A 26,739-nucleotide genomic window follows, 5' to 3' on the forward strand; every position below is an offset into this window, starting at 1 on the left:
AGAGAGAGAGAGAATGAATCCTTTTAATGTGGGCTTTAAAATGTGCTTGTAAACTAGAAAGCATTTAAAAACAGATTACAATGCATGGCTGACTTTCATTTTGGAGGTTAAATGTATTGTTTCAGCATACCGTTGGCATGAGTGCAGAGCTTAGAAAGATTCCTTTTTTGGACTCCAGCTACCAGAAGCATCCAGCCACTAGGGCCATGCTGACTGTGGGATTACCAGAAGTGTTAGTCTAAAAAGGTAGATTCCAATCCTTGTATGAGTGCAGTCAGACCTTCACATTCACGAGTTTTACTTTTGCAGATCTCATTATTCAGAAATCGGATTGATTTGGTTTCTCTCTAGTAATCGCTAGGTCCCACAGTGTGATTCTATGGCCAGTTTCCACCTGAGGTTGACTTGGAGTTATGCTGGAGGACCTAGAAATGTGCCCTTAGCCCCAGTGAATATGGAGGACTGACTGAAGCGCCAAAAAGCTGGACGTTGACACAGCATACCTCCTTTCTCTTCTGTCTATCTCTGTATTGTCTGTCCAGAAATGGCATTGAATGTTTGCTGTGTATGTGTACTGTGATCCACCCTGGGTCCCCTTAGGGAGATAGGGCAGAATATATATAGTGTTGTTGTTGTTAACATTATTATATTTCAGTTAAAAGGCAGCTAACTTAGGACTGACTGTGAAGTGGTTGTTCTTGCATTCATTGGTGGGCTACTCATGTTTCTTTTGAATAGCAATTTTCAGCATTTATTGCCCTCATGAAAACCTACTGATGGCTGCATCATGATCTCTTGTATAGGACCACATCCAAAATCCATTTACATATTTAAATAGATAATATTCTTTTTAGTCCTGCCTTGAGTGAACCAGAGAAAATAATTGTGATTCCCATTTATGTTTTAATTTTTGAAGAAAACATTTTGTTTATCAATGATACTTATTAATCTGTGTCTAACAGCTCTCCAAAAATTATCTTTGCAGAAATTGCCTTACAACATGTTTCAATGTTCTTTCGGTCGGAGCCAAAGTGGGAAGTAGTGGAACCGTTAAAAGATATAGGTAAGGGTTTTGCTTTTGTGGTAAAGTAATTGCACCACAGACCTCAGAAATTTGCTAGTTGCCTAGAACAGCAATATGTTTTCTAACTAGCGGCTGCATTTGTTGCCAGAGGCCAAAATACATCAGTCATGCAACTAAAATATATCTGGTTTTAAAAATGTAAAGAACAGGGTATTATGAGGGGTAAACTGATCCCTGATGGGAAGAGGGGAAATCCTTTCCTCAATCATTTGACTTTTGCCATTCAAAACTTCAATTCCAATAGAGATTACGGGTATATGAGCCATGATCCAGTTTGAGATTGTAGTAGGGAGCTAAGGATTAGTATGCCATACTTACCTGCCCCAATCTGCCAGGGTTGTGGTATAGGGTAGTCTGGTCTGGAATAGCACTATTTCTTGTTTGGTCCTCAAGAAAAAAAATCTTTTAATGCTGCTGCTGCTGTTGTTGCTGTTGTGTGCCTTCAAGCTGTTTCCCACTTATGGTGATCCTAAGGCAAACATATCATGCAGTTTTCTCGGACTGAGAATGTGCCCAAGGTCACACAGTGAATCGAATCCCACTCTCCACAGTCATAGTCTGATGCTCACACTATTTCACCATGCTGGCTCTCACCCTGTAGCTTACGTTGTTTTAACTTCCAAAGCAAGTGAACCTGTGCCCTTTATATATGATCCTTTTGTTGCTCATTTGAGGAAGCAAAAAGAGACAGGGCAATGTCCAGTCAGACTACTTATGAATTAAGTTATTTTTGTGCAGAAATGGGATCTTAGCAATTCTACGTTTTTGGACTGGGTCTTACGCACAAACCTTTTCCAAGTTCTTCTACAATAGTAACATGTAAACTTTTTTTTAGGCTGGAGGATACGCAAGAAATATTTCTTAATGAAGATTAAGAATCAACCAAAGGAGCGGCTAGTTTTAAGTTGGGTAAGTTTATCTCCTTCATGGTTTTTATTTCTCCTTCCAAAATTGCATCATGGATCAACAACTTTCTTTTTGGTCCGTCCCCCCCCCTCCTCTATGTCTAGACTGTGTGCGTATCTGTCATTTTGTCTGGAGCTATTATACTGCTGTGATGAGGGCAGTGTTAATTGTAAACTGACACACAGCAGAAGAAGCCGAATGAGAACATCTGTGGACCATAGCAATGGTCTCTGTGAAAGTTGCTCTGTTTATAACTTGCACAGCCCAGTGATCCCAGAGGAGATGTGTTGTTATACAGAACCTGTTCTTTACTCCAGTCTTCTGTCTGCTTATAATTTGCCAAAAGTAGGGGCATGGCCAAATATGAAATACATCTAAATCCAAAATAAAGGGAAAATATGCATATATTACACACACTTATCCTAATTCAGTGGATAGAGATGAGAGAGAATGAGAACAATGAAATGTGTGTGAAGCAGAGAAGGAGGTATGTAGCTGCATAATTTGCTTCTAGTAGGGGTCTGTTATGTATACACTACCAAAGTATAAGGTGCAGATGAAGCTGGAGAAGAGGAGAAAAGATGATAACAAGGATGAAGATGGTTGGCGGCATCTTTCTGCACAGCAGCTGGATCAGAAAGTCAGTGGTGTATCTACACAATTGAAATAATGCAGTTTGACATCACTTGTACTGCCCTGGATCAATTCTATGGAATCATGGGAGTTGTAGTTTTACAAGGTCTTTAGCCTTCTCTGACAAAGATTGCTGATTCCTTACCAAACTAGTTATCCCAAGATTCCGTAACATTTAGCCAGAGCAGTTCAAGTGGTGTCAAACTGCATTATTTCTATAGTGTAGATGCACCCTTAGACCTCTTACATAGCTTTCAGTGTCACTATTGGTCCTTAGAGGTTCATATTACTGGGGTCTATTTAAAAACACTCTTTTGTAGTCTGAAGAATGCATGTGAATCCAAACAGGCCCAGCCCAGATTCCCCTTACTGGATTTGGAGACGGGGGAGGAAGAGATTGGTGATTCCACAGCAACAGTGACATGAACTGCCATTTCATCAAAACACACCTAACTGGAAATTGAGCATTGTTTGTGTGCCTATTGCTGCTATGGGACAATAATAAATTTAAAGAACGTTTTTATAAAAAAGCAGAGATACAAGTTCCTAGGTGCTTCTGTGAAGTAGCTACTTAAAAGCTTGAATAACAAATGGAGTAGATGTTGGTTTTTTAAAGAGTTTGTTCCAACGTAGTATCATTTGTATTTTCAGGCTGACCTTGGCCCAGACAAATACATGTCTGACAAAGATCTTCAGTGTGCTGTGAAATTTATTTCTTCTTGTTCTGTGAGTAAAACAAAAATTTAAAAGAATACCATAAATTATACTTCTTCATTGCCATAATACCAGATTTAATGGAGATCAGTTGTGAGAAAGCTACCGTGCTCTACCTTGATTCTAAACAATGATGCTATGAATTATTGTTAATGATTTTGGGCATTTAGAGAGTTGAGCTTTGGAACTCTTTCCACATTACAAATGTCTCTCCTTTCAAAAAATGGTGTAGCTCCAAATATTTCTGACTACAGTTTCCATCAGTTGCAGTTAACATGGCTAATGATGGACATCATAGGAGCTATAGTACAGCAATAAAATATCAAGTTAATGGAGATGTTTAGTGTAGAGTAAAAAATAACAGCAATCTTTTAAAGAATTTGGTACGAAATTGTGTGAGGGGGAGGATGCGACATGCAGAGATTTGGATTATAGCACAGGATCTCTGCTTTAAGTGCGGGAGGAAAAAATAACCTGACTTGTTTGTAAACAGCATGTCCAGTTTAGATAGCCAGGATTTCTAGTTCATCTGGTTGAACTGAGCATATCCTGGAGTTCTGGTGAAACTTATTTAGTGTGTGTGTGTTGCAATGTGACCCTGGGTTCAGGAGCAAGTTTTTTTGAACCGGTGGGGGGGGGGGGGTATTATTGAGTCAATGCGTAGGGAATGAATCTGTCAATAAATGCTTTTTTTCTTCTTCTTTTGACAGCATCCTTATATTTATAAAGTCATTTTTGCAACAGCCAGTGAGTCTTCTGCACTAGTAATCAGACCCTTCAATGAAAAAGGAACACTGAAAGACCTGATATATAAGGTAGTGGAAATATGTATAATCTGGTAACATAGGGTTTTCTGTTTATCCCAGATTATCTGGCAGTGGGGACTCATAGTTTAAAGTTGAAAACCTGGGATATAGAGCCTGTCTGAAAGGGCTCATAGAGACTCTGTAGGAGTTGCTCTGCTGAGTTGATTCCTGAATTAGTCATAGTTCAGGTAGATCCACTGAATTCAGTGGGACTTGCAAAAATCAAACCTATTCAAATAACACTGACTTCATTGGGTCTAATCTGAGTATATGTGGACTTTGTTTCCAAAAGGTACCAAATCCAAAATAATTGAAAAATGAGTTATAGGTGATACCAGATGGTTGGCTAAGAGCATAATATTATGTTCAGATTAAAACTATCAAAATATATTAAATCATTTCAGTACAGGACTTGAAAAAATGCATTTTATAGCAAAAGAATGCATAACCTCAGCATGCTTTTTCCCCAGATTCCTGTAAAAATGTTTAGATGGATTAGGCACCTTGCAAACAAGTTCCACATATGTGGGCTTGACTCTATGGATAGAAAAACTCAAGTTAGTTTCTAATTAACATTACTCCTCTATTTCATGGAGAATGGATTTTTATAAATATCCCTATATTATTTTGACATTTTAATTGAAAGATAGTATTAGAAATAACTATTTTAAAGGGCATAAGGAGGAATTACCCTCCCATCTAAAAGACATACAAAATGTGAGGTTAAATTTCTTTAATCAAATACCAGCCCTAAACATTTTCTTAGCTACATAGTAAAATAATGCTGTTTTAGAAACTAAAATGCTGATCTACTCTGTTCTATGATATTAATTGTAACTGCTATTTATTTTAAAGGCAAAACCAAAAGATCAATTTTTGAAGAAGTACTGTAACCCGAAAAAAATTCAAGGTCTTGAACTTCAACAGATAAAAACATTTGGCAGACAAATATTAGAGGCAAGTATTTTTTACTGCACAAAGTACATCAGAGAGACAATCACATGAAGATCATATTTGTCTAAACAGAAGTGTAACTGAAGCCCAATTTAGTTGTAATTTCCACATGCCCAAAATGGTATGTTGGAATGTACTTTCCAAATGGGTTTTCCAGAGAAATTGCATGCCTTTTGTGCAAAGCATATCAAGTAAAAAAAAAGAAAATAAACTTACTATTCTTGCATTACATGGAGCAATACATGCTCCAGCAATACATGGAGCGAGAGTTGCCAGATGTACAAGCTGGGTTTAGAAAAGACAGAGGAATGAGAGACCAAATTGCCAATATCTGCTGGATAATGGAGGAAGGTAGGGAGAAAAACATCTCGTATTTCTGCTTCATTGACTATTCTAAAGCCTTTGATGGTGTGGATCATAATCAATTTTGGCAAGTTCTTGGTGGTATGGGGATACCAAGTCACCTTGTCTGTCTTCTGAGGAATCTGTATAGTGACCAAGTAACAACAGTAAGAACTGACCATGGAACAACAGACTGGTTCAAGATTGGGAAAGGAGTGCGGCAGGTTGTATACTCTCACCCAACCTATTCAACTTGTATGCAGAACACATCATGCAACGTGCAGGGCTTGATGAATCCAAGGCTGGAGTTAAAATTGCAGGATGAAACATTAACAACCTTAGATATGTAGATTATATTACTATGATGGCTGAAAGCGAGGAGGAGCTGAGTAGACTTCTAACCAAGGTGGAAGAAGAAAGTGCAAAATCTGGATTGCTGTTAAACATAAACTCCCAAGATTATGGCAACCAGACTGATGACTGGGAAATAGAGGGAGAAAACATGGAGGCAGTGACAGACTTTGTATTTCTAGGTGCAAAGGTTACTGCAGATGCAGACTACAGCCAGGAAATCAGAAGATGTTTACTTCTTGGGAGGACAGCAATGACCAGTCTCAATAAAATTGTGAAGAGTAGAGACTGGCAACGAAGATCTGTATAGTTAAAGCAATAGTGTTCCCCGTATAACCTATAGATGCGAGAGCTGGACAATAAGGAAGGCTGAGGTAAAAGAAGATACATAAAATACTTCGGCCACATAATGAGAAGACAGGAAAGCTTGGAGAAGACAATGATGCTGTGGGAAATTGTAGGAAAAGGAAGAGGGGCTGACCAAGGGCAAGGTGGATGGATGGTATCCTTGAAGTGACTGGCTTGACCTTGAAGGAGTTGGGGGGTGGCCACGGCTGACCGGGACCTCTGGGGTGGACTGACCCATGAGGTCATGAAGAGTCGGAAGCGACTGAATGAATAAACAACAACAAATTGTTGCCTTACAGCTCAGCATTCACATGCAAGATGTTCCTGTGAAGCACTTTATCTATATGATGGTACACATTTAAGACAAAACTGTTTTAGATGCAATACATGGCCAAAATCAAATGAGTCCAAATGTAGTTGTGAAACAGAGATTGCTTGGGAAGGATATCTGGTACTGAAACAATAAACAATGACAGCATGAGAGGAAACTGAGATTTATGATACTAATGGGAAAGGAAATGATATTGAATACTAAAAACACAGCATTTTAATTAGTTGTGGAGGAAAAAGTAATTTGGCAAATTATAGATAGGTTTGGTAACTGTCAATGAGTGAAAGCTTCTAAGGAATGTCCTGATTCTGAAGTTCTTGGGAAGAAGAGTCGGCATCCTTGGAATAGCACCGTGTCTTTGATTAAAGGAATTAGTTTTCTTTATCCAAATAATAACTTTGTTTGGTTTTCTAGGTTCTAAAGTTCTTGCATGAGAAAGGATTTCCATATGGGCACCTTCATGCATCCAACGTAGTGTTGGATGGGGACACGTGCAGGTTATTGGACTTGGAGAATTCATTGCTGGGACTTCCATCCTTCTATCGGTCTTATTTTACACAGTTCCGAAAAATTAATGTATGTTGGAGTAAGCATATGTATTTTATTGTATGTGGGAACTCATTAAAATTTGTAATGCAATTCAATTGCTTTTAAACTTTTAGTAATACAATGAAAAGTGAATTAGGTTGAAAAATCAGTTAAATATCTTAGAAACAATACATAGATTTTTTTTCTATTGTAAGATCAAGCTGATTCTTCAATGTTAAGAGTAAGGGCAATAGTGAGAGAGCTGTGTTAAAAGGAAATTACATTTCAAAATCAAACAAAAGAAGAAGCCTACAAGTGGTTCTTTATATGGATTGGTTTTTCCTAACTGGAGAGTGAAAATAGTAACCTATGTCTAAAATTCACTGTAGCTAGTTAATGTTTCCAGAGGAATGTTACAATGCATAATAAATCTTCAGATAGTTATTTTAGTGCTACAGAGAATCCAAGCGTATTTTAAAAAGTGCTTATTTGGAGGCCCTGTGTTACACTATTGTGCTATACTCTCGCTATGAATCTGAATCCCAGGAGAGGGACTTCTTTAAGTTTTTGGCCTAGTCCCTCCATTGCCAGCTACTATGGCTAGCAGGTAAGTTGTAATACAAAACGTCTGGATGGAAAGATAATTCTAAGTTTGTATGAGGGAAGTTATGCCTCCAGCCAGGCATTTATCATTGTTTGCCTTCTTTTCAGACTTTAGAAGCTGTCGATGTGCATTGCTTTGGCCATTTGCTGTACGAAATGACGTATGGGAGACCCCCAGATTCAGTTCCAGTAGATAGTTTCCCCCCTGCACCATCCAACTCTGTAGGTCAGTCAACCACTTGGACCAACTTACTGTGATTATGTTCGTGTTAATTTATACCCCACTGTTCCTCTCCATAAAAGAGCCTCAAAGCGGTCTTCAGCAGACTTCAGGCAGGAATATTATTGATGTTTCTCTTAGATATCATTTATTTAGGTTTATTTACACAGAATTTGAAGCCTTTCTCAAGATGCCAGGATGGCAGTTCTTATACCACTACTTTAACTGCAGTGGCTCAATGGTATGGAATCCTGAGAATTGTAGTTTGATAAGGGATTTGTAATTTGATGGAAAAGACCTTGCAAAACTCCACCTCCCATGATTCCATAGCATTGGGTCATGGCAGTTAAAGTGGGGCCAGACTGCATTAATTCCACAGTGCAGATGCACTCTTAACTAAGTACATTTTTTCCAAATTGCTGATATAGAATACTGGCCAATATTTCAAAAAACAAAATATCTTCACTCGATTTGAATTATGTTAAAAGCTGTTGAGCGACCCACTCACCTATTCCACTCCTCTCCAATCAAGACAATGTAGTTATTTGTGCCTTCATTTGTTCTTAAAATTATGCTATGGATTTAAGTAGTACTTTTCTTTATTCTTCTGCTTTCCTATGTTTCAGCCGCAGACCAATAGCATATATTTGAAAGCAAAAGTAATTATTTCTCCTAGTTTGGAAACACATTGTAGCAAAGTATGGTAATGCCAGAAGTTGAATTGGCTTCTTTACCATAATATGAATGTGGCAATTGCTAGGAGGCCAGATGTTATGCCTCTTAACCCTCGAACTACTCTCATTTGCCTCCATTTTCTAAAGCAGTGGGTTCTCAACCTGTGGGTCCCCAGATGTTTTGGCCTCCAACTCCCAGAAATCCTAACAGCTCGCAAACTGGATGGGATTTCTGGAAGTTGTAGGCCAAAACACCTGGGGACCCACAGGTTGAGAACCACTGGTCTAAAAGTTTTAGCATTTCCAAGACATCTAAGTTTTAAAATACCAGTTGCAGGTGCTCACATCCTGTCTAGTTTCATTTTTTTATAAATTACATGGTGTTGCTGTTGTTTATAAGATCTGAAGACCTCTTTTATTCACTAGTGCTGGTGTTTAATCCAACTTTAAAAAAAAGATGCAACAGGCTTTCATTATGTGTATCTGTCCTGATGGTTCTGCTTAATTTGTCTTCTCTGATTCGCTCCCTCTTTAGTGACTGTACTGGAATCCATTCTTTCTCCTGAAGCTACAAAAAATGGCATGCCAACCGTCTCCCGTCTCTTACAAATGCCGTAAGTCTTCATTGGCAAAAGGAAGCATATAGTATGTGCTAGAGGTTCTCATGACAGAATTTGGGTTTCATTACATGTTCATCACAAAGTATTATAAATGTGACTTATTGGGATAACACCTTAAATTGTGATCTCATAGGTTGAGTGTCATGTGGCAAACAGTTCAAAAGTTTCTGAAATTCTAATGATGCCATGGCAGACCCAGGTTGAAATACATAGGAGATGCTTTTTTCCCGATGATTTGCTATACATTGCTACATCCATGAAGTTGCAATTCCTATGAGCTGATACAGAATGTCAGATGAAGGAGGAATGTAATATCACTGGAAAGTAGCACCTTTATGAAAGAAGGATAGATATTGCAGTGCATGGTACCTAACTTTTGAAAATGCATCTTCTCTTTTTACTTCAGGTTATTCAGTGATGTCTTTTTAACAAATTCAGAAAAAACACAGTTCAAGGTACAGTAATGACAATTTTCTTTTTATAGTAGACAGGTATCATCTAGCCCTCCCCTTCCTTCATCCAAGTTACAGTCATTGATATATTGTTTACTTGATAAATGGCAGTAGATCTCTGTATAATATTAACTTTAATTCCCACTAAATATATTGGTATTAATCTCCTTGTCAAAATTTCTCACACTCCCTCTTTCTTCTCAATCTGTTTTCTTTCTGTGCATGATTTAAATCAGGCATCATCAAATTGTGACCCTCCAGCTGTTTGGGCCTTCAACTCCCAGAATTCCTGACAATTGAACAAGCTCATTAAGGTTTCTGGAAGTTGGAGGCCCAAACAGCTGGAGGGCTGCAGTTTGACGATTGCTGATTTAAATATTAAAAATATTCCTTTGAGTTCTCAAGGTTGCAGATAGCCTGAATATAAAATTATTTCACTGTGGTCCTTTGGGCTCCTTTGAAGGCATCTTCAGACAATACCAGCTCTTAGGCTTAGAAATTGAGATGAGCATCACCCCTCAGAGTCGGACATGACTAGACTTAATGTCAGGGGAAACCTTTACCTTACCTTTGTGCTGAAAAGATGCCGTCGCCTTCATTTCCTTAAGAGTGGTGTTTCGTAAAATTGTATGGAAGCATGTAATTTTAGTACATCTGTATTTTTACTCTCTCTCCCGGCCAGACAGAAGATGTCAGTTGTCTCCATTTTTACATCTCCCTAAAGATTTTGCCATAAACTTTAGCCAACCTTACCCTATGCAGGAACTGCATTTTCAATTTTCTATAAAACATATTAACTGCCTTTTCTGTTGTCTCATTTCAAAGATCACAACAGTAAATCAGAAGACACAGTTTGCCAAATAAGATTGAATGACTACATCGTAAACTTCGTCCCTCTAGGCCAGTGGTTCTCAACCTGTGGGTCCCCAGATGTTTTGGCCTTCAACTCCCAGAAATCAGGGGGTAAACTGGCTGGGATTTCTGGGAGTTGTAAGCCAAAACACCTGAGCACCCACAGGTTGAGAACCACTGCTCTAGGCCGAGCATGGGCAACCTTCAGTCCTCCAGGTATTTTGAACTTCAACTCCCACCAGCTGTTAGGAATTGTGGGAGTTGGAGCCCAAACACCTGGAGGGTTAAAGTTTGCCCATGGGTTTCAGTATGCTAACCTACTCCTATTCTCCTAGGTCAGGGTTTTTTACGTTTTTTTTTCATGCACAGCCCCTTTCCACATGAGAATTTTTTACATGGCACCAGGTATATAGATATATGAAATAAGTATAGGAATCAAATATTTACTGATAATACATGAACATTTGCAAGACTTGCAAAGCAGGCTGATTTTCCTTTTTGTACAGCTGAAGCATTTTCTGCATGGTTCACTGCAAACACTGCATGTTGTTCCTAACAGATCTATGTAAATGGGTGGCATTCAAATACCTTTAACTGTGGCCAAGATAGTTATGACCCCAACAATGATCTAAGGGGACCCAATTTGGAGTCAGGAGTCGGGATCTATGTAAATGGGTGGCATTCAAATACTTTTCACTGTGGCCAAGATACTTATGACCCCAACATAGATCTAAGGGGACCCAATTTGGAGTCGGGACCCACAGTTTAAGAAGCAGTGTCCTAGGCTAGTCATTATTTCCAGAATAGTTTTTGCTAGTTCTCATTTGTGAAGTTGCCTATAAATGATCTTCCCTGCTTATAACGCCGCTTGTAAGTGGCATTCAGTGACATGCCACTGGTGGAAGTGAATAAAGCCCGAATCAGATGAGGACATAAACTCACTATTACACAGCTAAGCAAAGGTATTGGTAACACTCTGGCAGTGATGTGACAGGGATTTCTCACTCCTGAAGAACTGCTGAATAAATAAACTGTCCTCTTGATTGTTAGGCTGCTGGAACATAGAAAGTTATAGATATGATTCAGCTCTGACAGAACAAATTTCTGGACTTAGAATTTAGTTATCAGCTGTTTGATTCTGTAACCATGCCAGCATTTTTTTCTCTTTCACTCATCAGATTCCCTCTAAATTAAAAGAAGCCCTGAAGACTGCCAAAGAATGCATAGAGAAGAGACTAGTAGAAGAACAGAAACTGGTAATGTTAAAATCATTTACTCGTAGCTCTAATTGTGCTAATGTTCCTACCTTCAAAATATATGGTGTTTCAAGCAATTACTATTAATACATTATAAAAAGATTAAATACAAAAAATAATGGGTTGTTGTAGGTTTTTTTAGGTGTTCTAGAAGCATTCTCTCCTGATGCTTCACCTGCATCTATGACAGGCATCCTCACAACCTCTGAGGATGCCTGCCATAAATGCAGGCAAAATGTCAGGAGAGAATGCTTCTAGAACATGGCCATATAGCCCCAAAAAACCTACAACAACTCAATGATTCCGGCCATGAAAACCTTTGACAATACAAAAAATAATGTACAAAAGCCCACTGCACATTTGGAGAAACTTGGGCTTAATGCAATACTGATGAGAATATATGTTGATGGTTCTCAAAGATGTCAGAAGGTATAAAAAAAGAGGAGGTGCACTTTATTACCCAAGGCCATTGTAGCAAGAAGAGCATAAAAATTGATTTGCTAGAAGGTAGACAAATGGTTTTTAAAGCTGTTATAGGCTTTCTTTTAAAATTTACCCTCTCCTTCAAAGATTCATCAGCACAGAAGACTGACGAGAGCGCAATCTCATCACGGTTCAGAGGAAGAGAAAAAAAGGAGAAAGATCTTGGCTCAAAAAGTAAGCAGCATGATATATTTAGTACAGTCATCTAATAAAATTGTTGTTTCCAGTATCTTTGTTTATTGCTTAAACATAAATGAATATCTGTCTGGTTTATAACTTTAGTTTCGAAATGTATACAGGATCATCTCATTTCTGTCTTTGCAGAACATGAAGAGTTAGGAAAAGAGGGTTGGCTAGGCTGTGAGCAGTCCTAGCTGGGCCAGAGCCATTCAGTGAGGCTTAATGGTTGGGATGAAGAATCTGTGCCCCCCTAGGTAGTGCTTGGTTACAAATACCAAAATCCCTGGCAAGAACATCTGGATACCAGTATTTAAAAAAACCTCTAAAATCAGGATGGCAAATAAAGAACAACACTCAAAAAACGGGAAATCCAGAGAAGAAACAATCAGAGCAAACAAAAGATTCCCCCAGGCAGGAAGCAGCCCAGCTTTGAACCTGCAAGGCCATTAAATGCTAATCAAGGAGGCCAATTGCAACATTCACACAAGAGTTCTTTCTCTCAACCTGGACAGTCCACAGATATATAAACTCACTTGCCAGATGTCTCAACCTCTAAGGATGCCTGCCATAGATGTGGGCAAAACATTAGGAGAGAATGCTTCTGGAACATGGCCATACAGTCCAGAAAATTAACAGTAACCCATTGTGTAACATTATTTTATTCCAAAATGTAACTCTTTTTCAGTCTGTTTTGGTCTCTTGACAATCTGCTTTCCAAGAGGAGCCAGGCGAGGATGGACTAGTTAGCACATTGTTGAAAGCCCATGAAGTTTGGCTGAAAATAATTATTGCTTTAAGATAGGAATAGAGAAAGAACAACCAAAAGTCCACACGTGGCCCACTTTTGTGTCTCCTGGTGCTCTCCGACACTCCCCTCAAAGGCCCCTGGATTGCCTCTTCCCCACACTGTCAGACTTTTGCTCAATTTTCAGGCTGTTTTAATCTACAAACCACATGAAAATGTATGAAAATGAATGAAAAACACTCCTCTCAACCAAATTATATCTGCTTTTATATTAGCCAAAAATGCAATCAGAACACTGCATCAGCATTTGGCTCACCATCTTGACTGATGGTGTAGCAGAATACAGAGATATATTTGGACAGGACAGGTGGATACAGTTTGCAAGGAAGTTGGAGAGATGAAGATGGCCCCTGCCCTCCCCAGTTGTCCGCTCCTGCTTTTCGTGGGAATGAAAAAGTCTGAACGGGTTAGGCGAAGGTTGTCCTTATACAGAGGGACACTTTCTTCTTTTCTATTTGCATGTCAAGGTAGTGAGCAGAACAGTTCAGTTCATGCTAGGGCAAAGTTCAGACTCCAAGTCTTAGCATTACTCTTTGAAGCTAACTTCATGTTATAACCACATCAATGATCTTTAGATCCAGTTAAGTGCTGTAACTGGTACTTGTACTGTTCCAAACTGTGGGGACTAAGGCTATACAGTTATAGCTTGGCCAACCTGTCTTAATTCTAACAGGGCTGACGAGTGCAAAATGACAGACAAGTTTCGAGATTGGGAGTGTGGAAATGGAATGGTAACATATAAAATATCTGAATATCTGAAAATTGTCCTATTATTTCTCCCTTTTTCCTGATGTGATGTCTGAAGAAGTCTAAACGCTCAGCCTTCGAGAGTGGAGAAGAACAAACTATGAAATCCAGCAACTCAAATAATTCAGGTAATTAGTTTTTCTTGTTGCTTGTGTTCCAAGTTGTTTCTGACTTAAGGCAACTCTGAGGTGAACCTATCATGGGATTTTCTTGGCAAGATTTATTCAGAGTAGGTTTCCCATTGCCTTCCTCTGAGACTGAGCAAATATGGCTTCTGCATGGTCACCCAATGGATTGACATGACAGAGCAAGGGTTTGAACTCTGCTCTTCAGAGTTGTAGCCCCAAACTCAAATCACACATATCAGGACAGAAATACACTCCTAAATAAGGCTTTATGTCATTGATACTGATCACTGTAAGTTTCCGATAGAATGCAAAAGTGTTAGGAGAGCTGCTACACATGTCTAAATATTATCAAAAATCATGTGAATTGGTGGAGCTTGTATTGTTATATTTAGGATTACCGCACTTTTCAGTTTCCTTATAGGAATAAGAACTAGTGTAGACTTGGTGTGATTGTGGTAGACCTCCTTACTCCGCTATCCATTGTACTTTTTGCTTGGGTTTTATTGGATTGGTTCACTGAGACCAGAAGCTAAAATTACATACATCAACTTAATATATTAAGGACCAGATTGCAAAATTTCACCTCTGACTATAGCAACTAATGTAGGCAAACATTCTTTTTGAGGTTATAGTCCATCTACTTTAACTAGCAGGATGTTCCAGGAGATCATATTTGCAGGCAGCATTTTCCACATGCACAACTAAATTGGTCGAGTCACATAATATTAAGAAGATTCATAAGGTTGTTGCTTTAAAATGAAAAGTGAAGTAAAGCAAAGCCTGACTTGACCACGGTGGTCCATGCCTTAGTTACATCCAGAATGGACAACTGTAATGCACTCTATTGTGGGGCTGCCTTTGAAGACTGCAGTTAGTGCAAAGGTCGGTTGCCAGATTACTAACTGGGGTGAGCTATAGGGAACATATCATGCCCCTACTAAAGCAGCTCCACTGGCTTCTGACAAGTTTCCGGGCTCAATTAAAGGCGCTTAACCCTTTAAATTAAATTAATTTAAATTAATTTAAATTAATTAATTTAGCTTAAATTAAAGCTGCTTAACCCACATTCTTATCCTCTGGATGTATTGAAGTGCCAGTTCCAGAATCTCCCTAAATTCATAGCTGTTTATTATTGAATTATACCGTATCAAAAAATGAAGAAACATAACACAATGTCATTGGAAACTGTTCATACACCTCTTACATGATGTTTAGATTGCCCCTTGAGGGTTTTTCAAAACACAATCAAGTGTTCTGTTCATTACTACCATTTTTGGTGATCTTATTTATGGTGGTATATTAACAACTACTTCTGACATGGAAAATAATTGGGAAAATCTCACTTGAGTAACATCACTTGATCACTTTATGTAAGAGGAGGAAAGTGTTAAATACCCTAACGGAGATGGGCTCAATCTTCATTCTACTCTGCTGTATTTGGCACTCGTTTTTGTTTTTTTAATTAATAACAAATGTCAGTCACATTTAATGTAGAAATTTATGCAGTTGAATATATAGCTTGGACCGCAGTCTGCCTCCTGTGCTTGTTTTGGCAGACTTGAAGTTTATTTCAGTGATTCCACTGTGTCTCTTGTGAAACAGGGAAGTGAATTTTGAAACTGCCTCATTAGCAACTATGAATGTGTTTTGTTTTTCAGCAGGCTCTGGAGCAAGTTCACCTCTGACATCGCCTTCCTCCCCTGTTCCACCTTCTACAGCAGGTAAGTTAATAGTGTCAAAATATCGCTTGTCAATTAGTGTGTTGCTAAGCAGAATGTGGATCACCATTCTCTTTAGGATAAAAATGCATGCCTAACAATTGCCCTGCTTTTGCTGGGTAAGCAAATAAAGAGTTCAGATTTGGGACTTCTCTTTGGTAGGACAGGAATCTATGTCAATCTTTTTGTTTAATAGCTCCCATGGCAATCCTTGAGGAATCCTTAACCCTGTCTGCCTCATTGTCTTTCTTTAACCCCTGAAGTCTGTTCAGAGTTTGCCAAACAATATTTGCAGTACTGGCACCATGTGGATTCCATCCATGCTCCCTGTGTTTGTTATTCAAGATTGTCTCTGTGTGTGTGGGCTGAGATTAATGGCCATCTCCTGGGTCAATAGCACACACAGCTGTTTGACATGTCAGTAAATAAGAAAAATGTTCAAGGAACTGATGCAATTGATTTCCAGCAAGAGGGGAAGAAACTGTATCACACAATACCAACTAGTGGCTGAAAATCAGATAATCCCACATTGAAGGATTAGAATTTTTTCTTTCGCATCAGGGAGTGACTTGAGAAACTGCAAGATGCTTCTGGTGTGAGTGAATTGGCCATCGGCCCAGGGGACGCCCTGATATTTTTACTATCCTGTGGTAGGCTTCTCTCATGTCCCCACATGAGGAGCTGGAGCTGACAAATGGGAGCTCACCCTGCTTCCCTGATTTGAACCGCCAATCTTTTGGTCAGCAGTCCTGCCAGCACAAGGGTTTAACCTATTGTGCCACTGGGGACTCCTCAGGATTAGAACTGTACAGTAAGGACTGGAAATGTAAAACTTTGAAGATGTCACTGCATTACAGAAAACAAAAAGTGGTAGCAAAACTTATATCTGTGAAGCCCCCAGCGTCCAACGTAGACCAGCTCTAAGGTACTAAATATAAATAATCAATAGACTTGCCATCCAATTGCAATTGTCTACTAAACAAATTGCTGTTTGTTGTACTGATTTCTATTTTATAATGCCTTTCTGAATATAGGTTTGCTGTCTTGTTTTGTTATGTAAATGTGCTCTGTTGGCAGGTGGGAGGGGGCACGGGAATTCTTTGTTGACCTATTTTATGACAGGTAAAAGTATTTAGATCTTGTGTAAAGAAAGGGCTTATATGTGGACAGTGTCCCTTCTACAGTGTCAATGATATCTTAAATTGAAAGCTATTATTTTTTCCCAGACATTGCATACAAAGTAGGCTTCTAAGCTGTATAAACTTGATGGTCTGTAACAGCTTGTCCTTGTACCAATGTCTTCTATGCTTGCTTGCAAAAGAAATCGTAACCCATTTTATACAAATGATGATGGCTGCATGTGCTTACAGATGGGAATTGGTTCAGCATGCGGATTGCAGTTCTGCTTTTGTGTGTTGTGTTTGTTTTCAGTCCTATGGAGTACTGCCACCATTTAAAAAGCATGCACATTTTTTTTTCAAAAACATATATCAGGGTGAATGCAAATAAATTGTTGCAAGTAACGTGCCATCTTTAACAATGCAAATAGTATCAGCTGGAGGATGCGGGACTTAACAGCACTCAAGAACATAATGGATGCAGAAGACTAGCTCTTTCTACCTTGGTGGTGGCCCTGAGGGAGATTAAAAATCCTTCATTTCAATCTGATGTTTTCCCTGGCAGGAAATCCCTCATTAGTATTAATGGGAAACTCTGGTTATGGTTTTGAAGTAGGGATTTTTCTTAGGACTAAAGCAGGAGGGGAAAGGGTCACTCCCACCCTGCACCTGATCTGATCTCATTAAAAGATATATTATATAAAATTCTTCAATTAGAGATTCAGAATCACTTCAAGTACTATAAAGCAAATGCACCCATTAAAATAAGAGTACACTAAGAGTACACTAATGAAATTTGAAACATTTTCTGTTCCTGGTTTGAAAGTGTTATTTCCTGTTTAATTGTGCAGTAATTACCTTGAAAGTAGTTGTTATACTCCATAAACTTCATTTTTGTGATTGTCAAAAACTATGTTGAATTGTTTGGGACTCTTGAGATATTCATTGAAAAACTACAACAAAATGTGCTACAGGATGTCCCGCAAAAATAAAGTTTTTGCAGTTTAATAAGCTTTTTCCATGTTTTATGTTAGGAACAACTAGGAAATGACATTTATAACTGAGGAACAAAAATTGTGTTACGTAGTGTTTTGCTAGTCCCCTGGTGTTGCAGCGGGTTAAACCGCTGAGTTGCTGAACTTGCTGACTGAAAGGTTGGCAGTTCGAATCTGAGGAGTGGCGTGAGGTCCTGCTGTTAGGCCCAGATTCTGCCAAACTAGCAATTCAAAAACAAGCAAATGTGCGTAGATAAATAGGTACTGCTTCTGCGGGAAAGTAACAGCGCTCCATACAGTCATGCCTGCCACATGACCTTGGAGGTGTCTATGGACAATGCCGACTATTCGGCTTAGAAATGGAGATGAGCACCACCCCCCAGAGTCAGACACAACTAGACTTAATATCAGGGGAAACCTTTACCTTTACCTAGTGTTATGCTAGCAAGTGGTTGCATTTAAATATCTTCAAAATCTATGTATAAATGCATTTTTCAGCAATTCCATGAAAGATTACAGTGGCAGCATATGCATAGTGTACATAGAAAAATATTCCATTGCCTGAGTGCTGTCTTAAAAACTATGTCACAATCGGGTAGAAACGCTGTTGTTAAGGTTAGAAGACAAGTGTCCCTCTGGTTGCATACAAAGGTGTATACCTTGTTCTTTCCTATCCAGATTGTTAGCTGCATCAGGGAAAGCACAATATTTATTTCAGAAGAGCTGTAAGCCAGTCGTCCTCTGATGGCAATGCCACATGCCTGGAAATGTTTACTATTAACCTTTAAAATGCTTTCACAGGATGGTAGAGCGAAAATGTGCAGTATTCATATCACCCTTGCCCTCCATCATCCCCTTCTTTCTTAAACCAATTTCCCCCTTTTCTAAAGTGAGAACCTTTTTGAGATGATACATCACAAGTAACCTGCAACCACTGAAATTACTGTTATTGAGTTTTCAAAACTGTCATTCGATTTGTAAAGATGGGTATCTTCCCTGTCACTATTGAAACAGCTGGTATGTGGATCTATTCCTGTGGTAGATGAAACAGTCCTCATAATAATAATAATAATAATAATAATAATAATAATAATAATAGATAAAGGAATGATAACAGTTGGATCCAGAATGCAATGGCTGTAATTATTTCTTTAACCTTTCATTGAAAAACAGCCCTCAACATTATGTTTGCTTTACTTATTTAGATGCTGGCAGATATTGTTGCATAAGTATCTATAACTTTTGGTCTTCAGTGCATGTACTTTTGAATGCTTGTTTGCATGTTTTGGGGTGTTTTTGAGGGGAGTACTGTGCTTTCACATTTTTCTTTTAATTTAAAAACCCAGGTTTATTTTGAATCACCGGTGGAAAGATGGTTTATAGGAATAAGAGATAATATCATATATCCTTTTGTATAAATTGACTTCATATATAAGTTGAATGAAGGTTTTATGGCCAAAATTATGGATTTCGATATAATCTGTGGATAGGCTGAGGGCCATTCTGCAGAGAAGGGAAAGCCTTTTCTGATTCCTGTTTTTGGTAAGAGCTAAGGCAGTGGTTCTCAGTGTGTGGTCCATGGACCACTGGTGGTCCACAAGAACTAAAATATTGGTCCACAGCCTCACCGTTACTACACTGTTGCAATGAGAGCAACTGGTCTTGAGAAACCCTCTTATATTGTCAAGGCTTATTTAATATGGTTTTCTCTGGGTGAGCAGGTGGTGACTACTGGATGGCATATGTTCTGTATCAGAAACTAGTGCTGATGTGATCAATGCAGTTTTCTGAATCAGCTCCCCAAATAATCAGACCAGATCTAAAGTTGACAAAAAACTGAATCGTGACCCCTTTGGTACTACTGTTGGAGAGTGGTCCCTGGTCAAATGGTCCCTGGTCAAGTGGTCCCTGGTCAAAAAAAAAGGTTGGGAACCACTGAACTAAGGTATGCTTCTTACATTGATCTGTGGATATATTAGCCCAGGTTTTTGAGTTTGATTTTTGATTAAATGTTCTAAACGTATACATCATTATATATAGTATGTAAAACAATATATATCTTGTTCACATGTTTTCTCTTTGCCTTCCATTGATGGCTAGATTATGCTGTTATATGCACTTACTTGGAAGAAAGTCCAATTGAATGCAGAAAGTCTTTTCTGTGTAGAGATTTTTTGACACATAAGCTCCCTGCATTGAGTAGAAAGCAAATTGTGGCCTACTAACAAGTTTCAAATGGACTTTGACATAACAGACCTGCCTAACAAGACACTTTGATTTTTAAATAGGATTGCAAGATCTAGAAATAACAAAATAGTAATACCTTCATATGTGCGCTGAGTTGATAATCTTTAAACACATTGGTCAGAATGAACATTCAAATGTTAAATAAAAAACATTAGGCCATGTCAGGTTCAACTTGGCCTCTGCTTCTTTCTTATGAAGGCTTGGGCGCTTCCCTTTTTCTTCATATGTTGCAATGATTTTTCTGTCAGATGTAACAAATACACCAAGAAAGGAGGTACCATAGGATGCTTGAGAAAATTAAACTGTCCATTGGCTGATATGTGGCAGCTGTGGCAGACAGCTCCATTCAATTGCATTTGAGTTTGAGTTTTTATCCTGCACACATTTGATTACAGAAGGATTTCCCAGTGCCTCTGTAGAGTCCTTGGGAGTTTTGCATTGTAGCCTATACTGAGTCTTACAGATGAAGTGGAATAGAAAACAGTTACTGTATTGTACAGTTTCTTAGACTTCCTTGTTATAGGCACGTTCATTTTTATAGTGAGAGATAGCCATCTGTGAACATTGTTAGTTGGATGAAAATCATGCATACATATGCACAGCCCAGTTCCCAAACCATGTGCAGCTCCAATAAAAGACTTCCAGGGGCTAATTTGGGTTGAGACACAGAAAGCAAGACGAGACTTAACTGGAACTGCTGTGAGAAGCTCTCTGATGGGGCTGTTGTTAACAGTGTACAAATGCTTTAAACATTTAGCTAGCTATTGTCTGCCCAATTAAGAATTAGACTGTTGTGTCTTCAGGATGCTATGTGAAAATAACTGTTGGCATGAAATAATTTTGTAAAGCATTTGGAACATTTCCTCCCTTTAGCAGCTGTAAATATTGCAGACGAATTCTCCAGATTGTCTGCTATCTTCATGTAGGATTTATGACCATCCCCATAGTCTCCATTCTGTTAAAACTGGCCCTTGCCAGCTGGATCAGATTCTTCCTAGTTCTTAAGCAGATTAGGGATCTGTTTTGCAGAAAACCAGACATATGTGTGCGTGTGTGGTCGGTGGGTTGCATATTTAGCAGAGGGTCCATAGCCTGCTCTTGCTATCTAAGATCAGCTTGCTTCAGCATGCAGACATGTTATGGAGACATCTGTGTTATGAGTTGCTACAGTGCTGAGAAGTTAATAATGCAGACATAATGAAATACTTATATGTAGTTTTAACTTACCACATTCTGCTCATCTAAATAGGCTTTTCTTAGAAAAGATTGACCTCACAAGTAATGCAAGTTGGTTTTTCGGGCTATATGGCCATGTTCTAGAAGCATTCCCCCCGGACGTTTCACCTGCATTTATGGCAAGCATCCTCAGAGGTTGTGAGACCTCACAACCTGTGAGGATGCTTGCCATAGATGGAGGCGAACCTCAGGAGAGAATGCTTCTAGAACATGGCCATATAGCCTGAAAAACCTACAACAACCCAGTGATTCCAGCCATGAAAGCCTTCAACAATGCAGGTTGGGTTTGTCATGTCTTATAGCTCAAACTTGGATGTGTCTGCATTGCGGCCAGTCCCACTATGTAGAGCAGTGTTTCTCAAATATACTCCTCTAGGTGTTTTGGACCTCAGCTCCCTGAAATCCCAGCCAACTTCCTAGCTCTTCAGAATTGTGGGAGTTGAATTCCAAAACATCTGGAGGAGCCAAGTTTGAGGAACTCTGATGTAGAGGGAGACTTACTCTTCAGTAAATATGTATAGAATATCTCATGTCAAGAATAGTGTAAGCTTAAATATCTAGTCAGGGTGACATTAGTGGCAGTGCATATAGTTTTATTTTTGAAAATCTTTCACCAGTATATCTTGTTTTTAACTTACTGCTGCAATTGAAAACAAAATATAACAAACCGAAGACATGTCAAATTGTGTAACTAATTTTAATGTTTTTGTAAGCTGCCCCATGATGTTTTGATAGAGAGGCTGGGTCATAAATATGTGATATATAAATATATAAATGTATTGGGCGTATTCTTTGGAAAGATGTTTACTATGCCCCAATTGCTGCTGACTCACTCTTGTGTTGATGTAGAACCATGAAGCCCTTGGTTCAAAAATGTGAAAGGCAGTGAATCATTTGTGTTTTCTGGATATGTCTTCTGTCTAAATGAATGGATTTTACAAATCTATGAAGAATTGTTCCTCTTTCTATCAAGACAACTGAACTGTGAATAAATGTTAATATTGCTTGTCTTTCTCAGAGATTGAGACTATGAGCACAGCAGTAAAACCCATGCTTTGCATAGAGACGGGTCCAATGTCAGTGCTAAGTAACTCAGGATAGCATGGCTGAGTGAGACCATTGCCTGAGGTCCTGAAAAGTCACCACTTGTCCAAAAGGATAATGGTAGACCTTGTTGGCCCAGATCCATACTTCATTCCAGTTTTTCCAGAAAGATGGAATGTGTTTGTATGTAATGACAGCTGTATTGTATGTCCCTCAACTTGGATGCTTGCGTCTACAGATAATTCGTTTGGGGGCTAAGAAAAGCAGATCCATCTGTCCAGTTTGTCTAACCACTGTGTGTTCGTAACTGTATACAATTACTAATGTCTGTATCTCTTTCCCTGTACTGTTGCTCAGTGGCCTACTTTTAATATCCTAATAATGACTGTTATGCTCTTTTTCCTGTCTCTTTCTCTCTCTTCGTTCTGCTGTCTTCAATAGAGCATGCACCATTTTGAACATGAATACTGGGTAAAGTAATATGATGTCCCTATCTTTAAACATCTTTAGAGCATGGAAACTGAAAGGGGGGGAAATCATGAGGCGTTTAATTAATGACATTTTCAAAACTACAGCCCATTATTTTGCTTCCTCCCTCCCGGTTGTAAATAACTAAGGATTACTTTGTATTTCAATATACTCAATTTTTTTGGTAAAATGTATCCTGTAATTTTCTAAGACAGAATTCAAATGAAACCCTTTTTGCTGCTATCTAATTACGTGATAGAATTGATTAGACTGTTGCCTGCTTAATCATGCTGATTTTAACTGATTGGTTGGAGAATATGTAAATATATTTGATCACAGAATAAGTGGCTCTTTAAGGATACAGGAGGAAAAAAAACCAAATGATACTTTTTTGCTCTGAGAGCCACTGATATATAATGATCTGAGCATTGGAGTGTGATTTTGGAGCCCAGGATTTAAATCCTTTTGACTTTTTGGGTGACATTAGGCAAGTCACACTCTCTAAGCCTCAAGAGAAATGCACACCTCCTCCCAACAAATCTTGCCAAAAAAACCCCCACTTTTCAGTAGAGTCACCATATGACTTGAAGACACTCAACAACAACTGTTCACTGATGGCAGTTTAGAAAAGAGACTCTTTAGCAGTTTGGAGCATAGAATAGACTTTACAAATATACAATGGAAATGTGACTGGAAGGAAAGGGAAACTTAATCAGCTTCCAAAGCAATCTTATTTTTCAGCACAACTAAAATCCGAAGTTGCAACGTATGAAAAATAAGGCAGGCAGAAACTCTAGTTCAGTAGTTCTCAACCTGTGGGTCTTCAATGTTTTGGCCTTCAACCTCCAGAAATCCTAACAGCTGGTAAACTGGCTAGGATTTATGGGAGTTGTAGGCTAAAACACCTGGGGACCCACAGGTCGATAACTGCTGCTCTAGTTATTGGGACAAAAAGCTCAAATGGTTCCTCCATGTAAGAACATAATAAATTGTGTTTGACAGATGGTGCTAGACTTAGTTCCCACCTTGAAGAATTGGAGTTTTGCAAGGTTTTCATCCTTATCTGCCAAAGAGCTCTTGTGCCTCGCCAAACTACCCCTCTCATGAGTCCATAGCATTGAGACATGGCAGTCAAAGTGGTGTCAAATGGGATTAATTTTACAGCACAGGAGCACTCTTGTGGCAATCTAATTTACTTTAGAGTGTAATTGGGGTAAAATGGAGGAGGTGGTATTAAAAATCTGAGCATGGTGGAGAAAGTAGCTTTGTCATGGTCTTCTGCTTATTAGCCGAGGATCAGCTTATTACTTATTATCTTGAGGAAAGTACAAAACTCAACCTAATGTTTAGAAAGGAGTGTACAGAAACCAATTTTATCAGTAGTATTGTTGGCAAAAGTGGTGGTGAGTGTCCTGTCATGACAGAGACTTGGGACTATTTTTAAGTTGTTGTGGGAGGTCAGCCTTAGCAGGCAGGTTTTTATTAACTTTTGTGCTTTTGGAAGAAAGAGCAAATTATTTCCCTGATCTATTGAAATATCCTTCAGTTATGACGGTTCTTACAACCAGTGTATACTTAGGAACGCGCTCCATGAGTAGAGCTGGACCTTCCATTCAGATATAGATTTATCTTGTTGTAAGAAATATGGGTTTTTCAGCTACAGAGGTGCTTAATGCACAGGAAGAAAGCACAGGTGGCAATATCTGCATATTTAAAACATGGCAGTCAGTTTGCTCTATGAGAGGAGAGGGATTAATGCAACTCCAAAAACAGACCTCCGGCAGGAAAAATCTGCTTGTTGGTGCTGTGTAAATGCAGTGCCAGTATTTCTGTCATGGGGTTAAATATATGGGCAGGTGAGAAGCATGTGGTCTTGGGCAATACAAGGGAGAGAACAGCCTCTAAAGAAGTAAAACATAAAACAAGCAAAGGTTTACAAAATGGTACAGCCTTGGTATTGGAATGAGAGAATCTGGTGTTTGGTTGTTTGCTTTTTATGGGCTCCATCCCCTCTGCATATATACCAGAAGAGCACTGTGGAGCTGCATGCAGCCTTTACAATGCATCTTGGTGTAGCAAGGCATTTATGCATAGGTGCAGGAGAAGATAATTCACTAGTAATTGCTTGTGAATGCTCTTATCCAGTGGTGCAACAAGAGTCACGAGTGAAGTCTAAACATTAGCCAGAGAGAAAAGCCTCAGTGGGCATTCCAGTTGAAGGAAATAGCAATGTGTTCCTTCCCCTACGTAATTTTTAAAATGTGAACACTAGCTATCTCATCACACTAGAGAATGAATCTACTTTAAATCTGGTTTTTGCCTCTTGCAGAATTCTGGGGTTTGTGGTTTAGTTACAAACCCTAAACTACAAACCCCAGAATTCTGCAGGAGACAGAAACCGGATTTAAAATGGATTCATTCTCTAGTGTGATGAAGTAGATGGTCCAGAACACACCTGTCCTCCGTGGATACCAAAATCTGTCAGTGCCGATGCCTCATTATATACAATAGTTTAGTAAAATTGGATTTCTTGTATTAAATTGTAACATTTAGGTTTCTTTTTCGGAGTTCGGGGGGAAGGGGCTGTTTTTAAGCTGTGGATGATAGAATCTGTAGATACGGAGGAGTAACTGTTTATCATATGGAAAAGGTTGTTCACAGCTAGATAGGTGGAAAATGTTAATCTAGTACAAGCTCAATATTGTGACCTTAAAAATGAGTACACCCAAGGGCTAGATCTATTAATAGAATGCACATTTTTAGTGCAGGAAACAACCTTTCATTGGGTTACTAGCATTTTGATTGGTTATGCGTTGCTGCTACCAATTTACTTTGAACAATGAATTCTAGTATTTTGATTTTTATCCTCTTCCCTAATCACAGCTGGGTTTTTTTAATGTTGCCCATTTATCTCTGTATTTAGTAACTTTTCTTCCTCTTTCTTGTGGTTTATTAAATTTTATTTGCCTTTACAACCTATGCTGTTTGAAATACATACTCCTATTAGCAGTAGGAAACCTATGATTTTCCAGATGTTTTTAGGCTCCAGTTCCCATCAACTGTAGTTAGGGTGGGATTCAACATCATTTGGAAAATTACAGGTTCCTCATTCCTCTGTTATGTACTTCTTTGGGATTCTTTTTTTAATAACCTGGTTAATTTGCAAGATCGTGTGGTCAGTCTTGCCTGTTAATATGTACTGTATTTCTCTGTGTTCTGTTCTCATCATCCATAGCTTTGTCATTTTGTATTTTCTTTATTTTATATTAATTATCTACAAATATACTGCATTTAGAAAGAGTGTTGCTGGGAAATATATTTCAAAATTGGCTTTTTAGAATGACTGGGTTAACTGAATCACTATTCTTTGCTATCATAAATACGTTCATTCCCAGGGATCACATTTGGTTTATCTGGCATGAGGTTGCAGGCTATGTCTGGGCTGCGAATGAAAGAGTTACTACAGTTGAGATGAGAAAGATATTAATTGTCCAGAGCTGTTATTTATTCTTGCAGCTCTTATCAACCCTTTAGGCAGGATTTGGTCTGTGTAGGTTTGTGCATTTGAGCAGTTCTGTGTTGCAAGTTTATTTTGTGCAGAGGTGCAGCATGTTGCTTCCAGGCCAAAACCCTTTTCTTCTACATTGTGCACAAAATGCTTATTCTTTTGTGGTTCATAGTATCTTAAAGGCTCTAGTACTTTAGTAAAATACTGGTCTACAGAAAAGGACCTTTGCTGGCAGGATGTTCTTTGTACTTATGTTCTAATTCGTTCTTTTTTTTTTTTTTACCTTCAACAGAATCTGAGTTATGAAACATAGTTTACATAGGGGAGCATTATTATGAATAAATGATTTTGGTATTCATGTAAATATAGGTATAGGTAATCTTTGAAA

At 38.6% G+C, this 26,739-nt stretch overlaps 1 protein-coding gene across 4 annotated transcripts in view; it reads left to right on the top strand.

Annotated features, from left to right (window-relative positions):
• Window positions 1–26,739, top strand: part of PXK (PX domain containing serine/threonine kinase like) — a 62,107-nt gene that overhangs the window by 32,804 nt on the left and 2,564 nt on the right. Inside the window, exons 5-18 of one of the 4 annotated variants that reach the window (XM_060766471.2) lie at window positions 986–1,063; window positions 1,920–1,993; window positions 3,275–3,349; window positions 4,048–4,152; window positions 4,999–5,100; window positions 6,884–7,045; window positions 7,709–7,826; window positions 9,030–9,108; window positions 9,521–9,569; window positions 11,597–11,674; window positions 12,245–12,331; window positions 13,948–14,017; window positions 15,676–15,738; window positions 22,817–22,846. In XM_060766471.2, coding sequence (XP_060622454.2) covers window positions 986–1,063; window positions 1,920–1,993; window positions 3,275–3,349; window positions 4,048–4,152; window positions 4,999–5,100; window positions 6,884–7,045; window positions 7,709–7,826; window positions 9,030–9,108; window positions 9,521–9,569; window positions 11,597–11,674; window positions 12,245–12,331; window positions 13,948–14,017; window positions 15,676–15,738; window positions 22,817–22,833 — 1,157 coding nt within the window. In that variant the 3' untranslated portion in view covers window positions 22,834–22,846. The remainder of the gene's footprint in view (window positions 1–985; window positions 1,064–1,919; window positions 1,994–3,274; window positions 3,350–4,047; window positions 4,153–4,998; window positions 5,101–6,883; window positions 7,046–7,708; window positions 7,827–9,029; window positions 9,109–9,520; window positions 9,570–11,596; window positions 11,675–12,244; window positions 12,332–13,947; window positions 14,018–15,675; window positions 15,739–22,816; window positions 22,847–26,739) is intronic. The other 3 variants (XM_060766472.2, XM_060766469.2, XM_060766470.2) reach the window with 3 other exon arrangements.

Source organism: Anolis sagrei, chromosome 2, assembly GCF_037176765.1.
Source record: "Anolis sagrei isolate rAnoSag1 chromosome 2, rAnoSag1.mat, whole genome shotgun sequence".
Classification (NCBI taxonomy): domain Eukaryota; kingdom Metazoa; phylum Chordata; class Lepidosauria; order Squamata; family Dactyloidae; genus Anolis; species Anolis sagrei.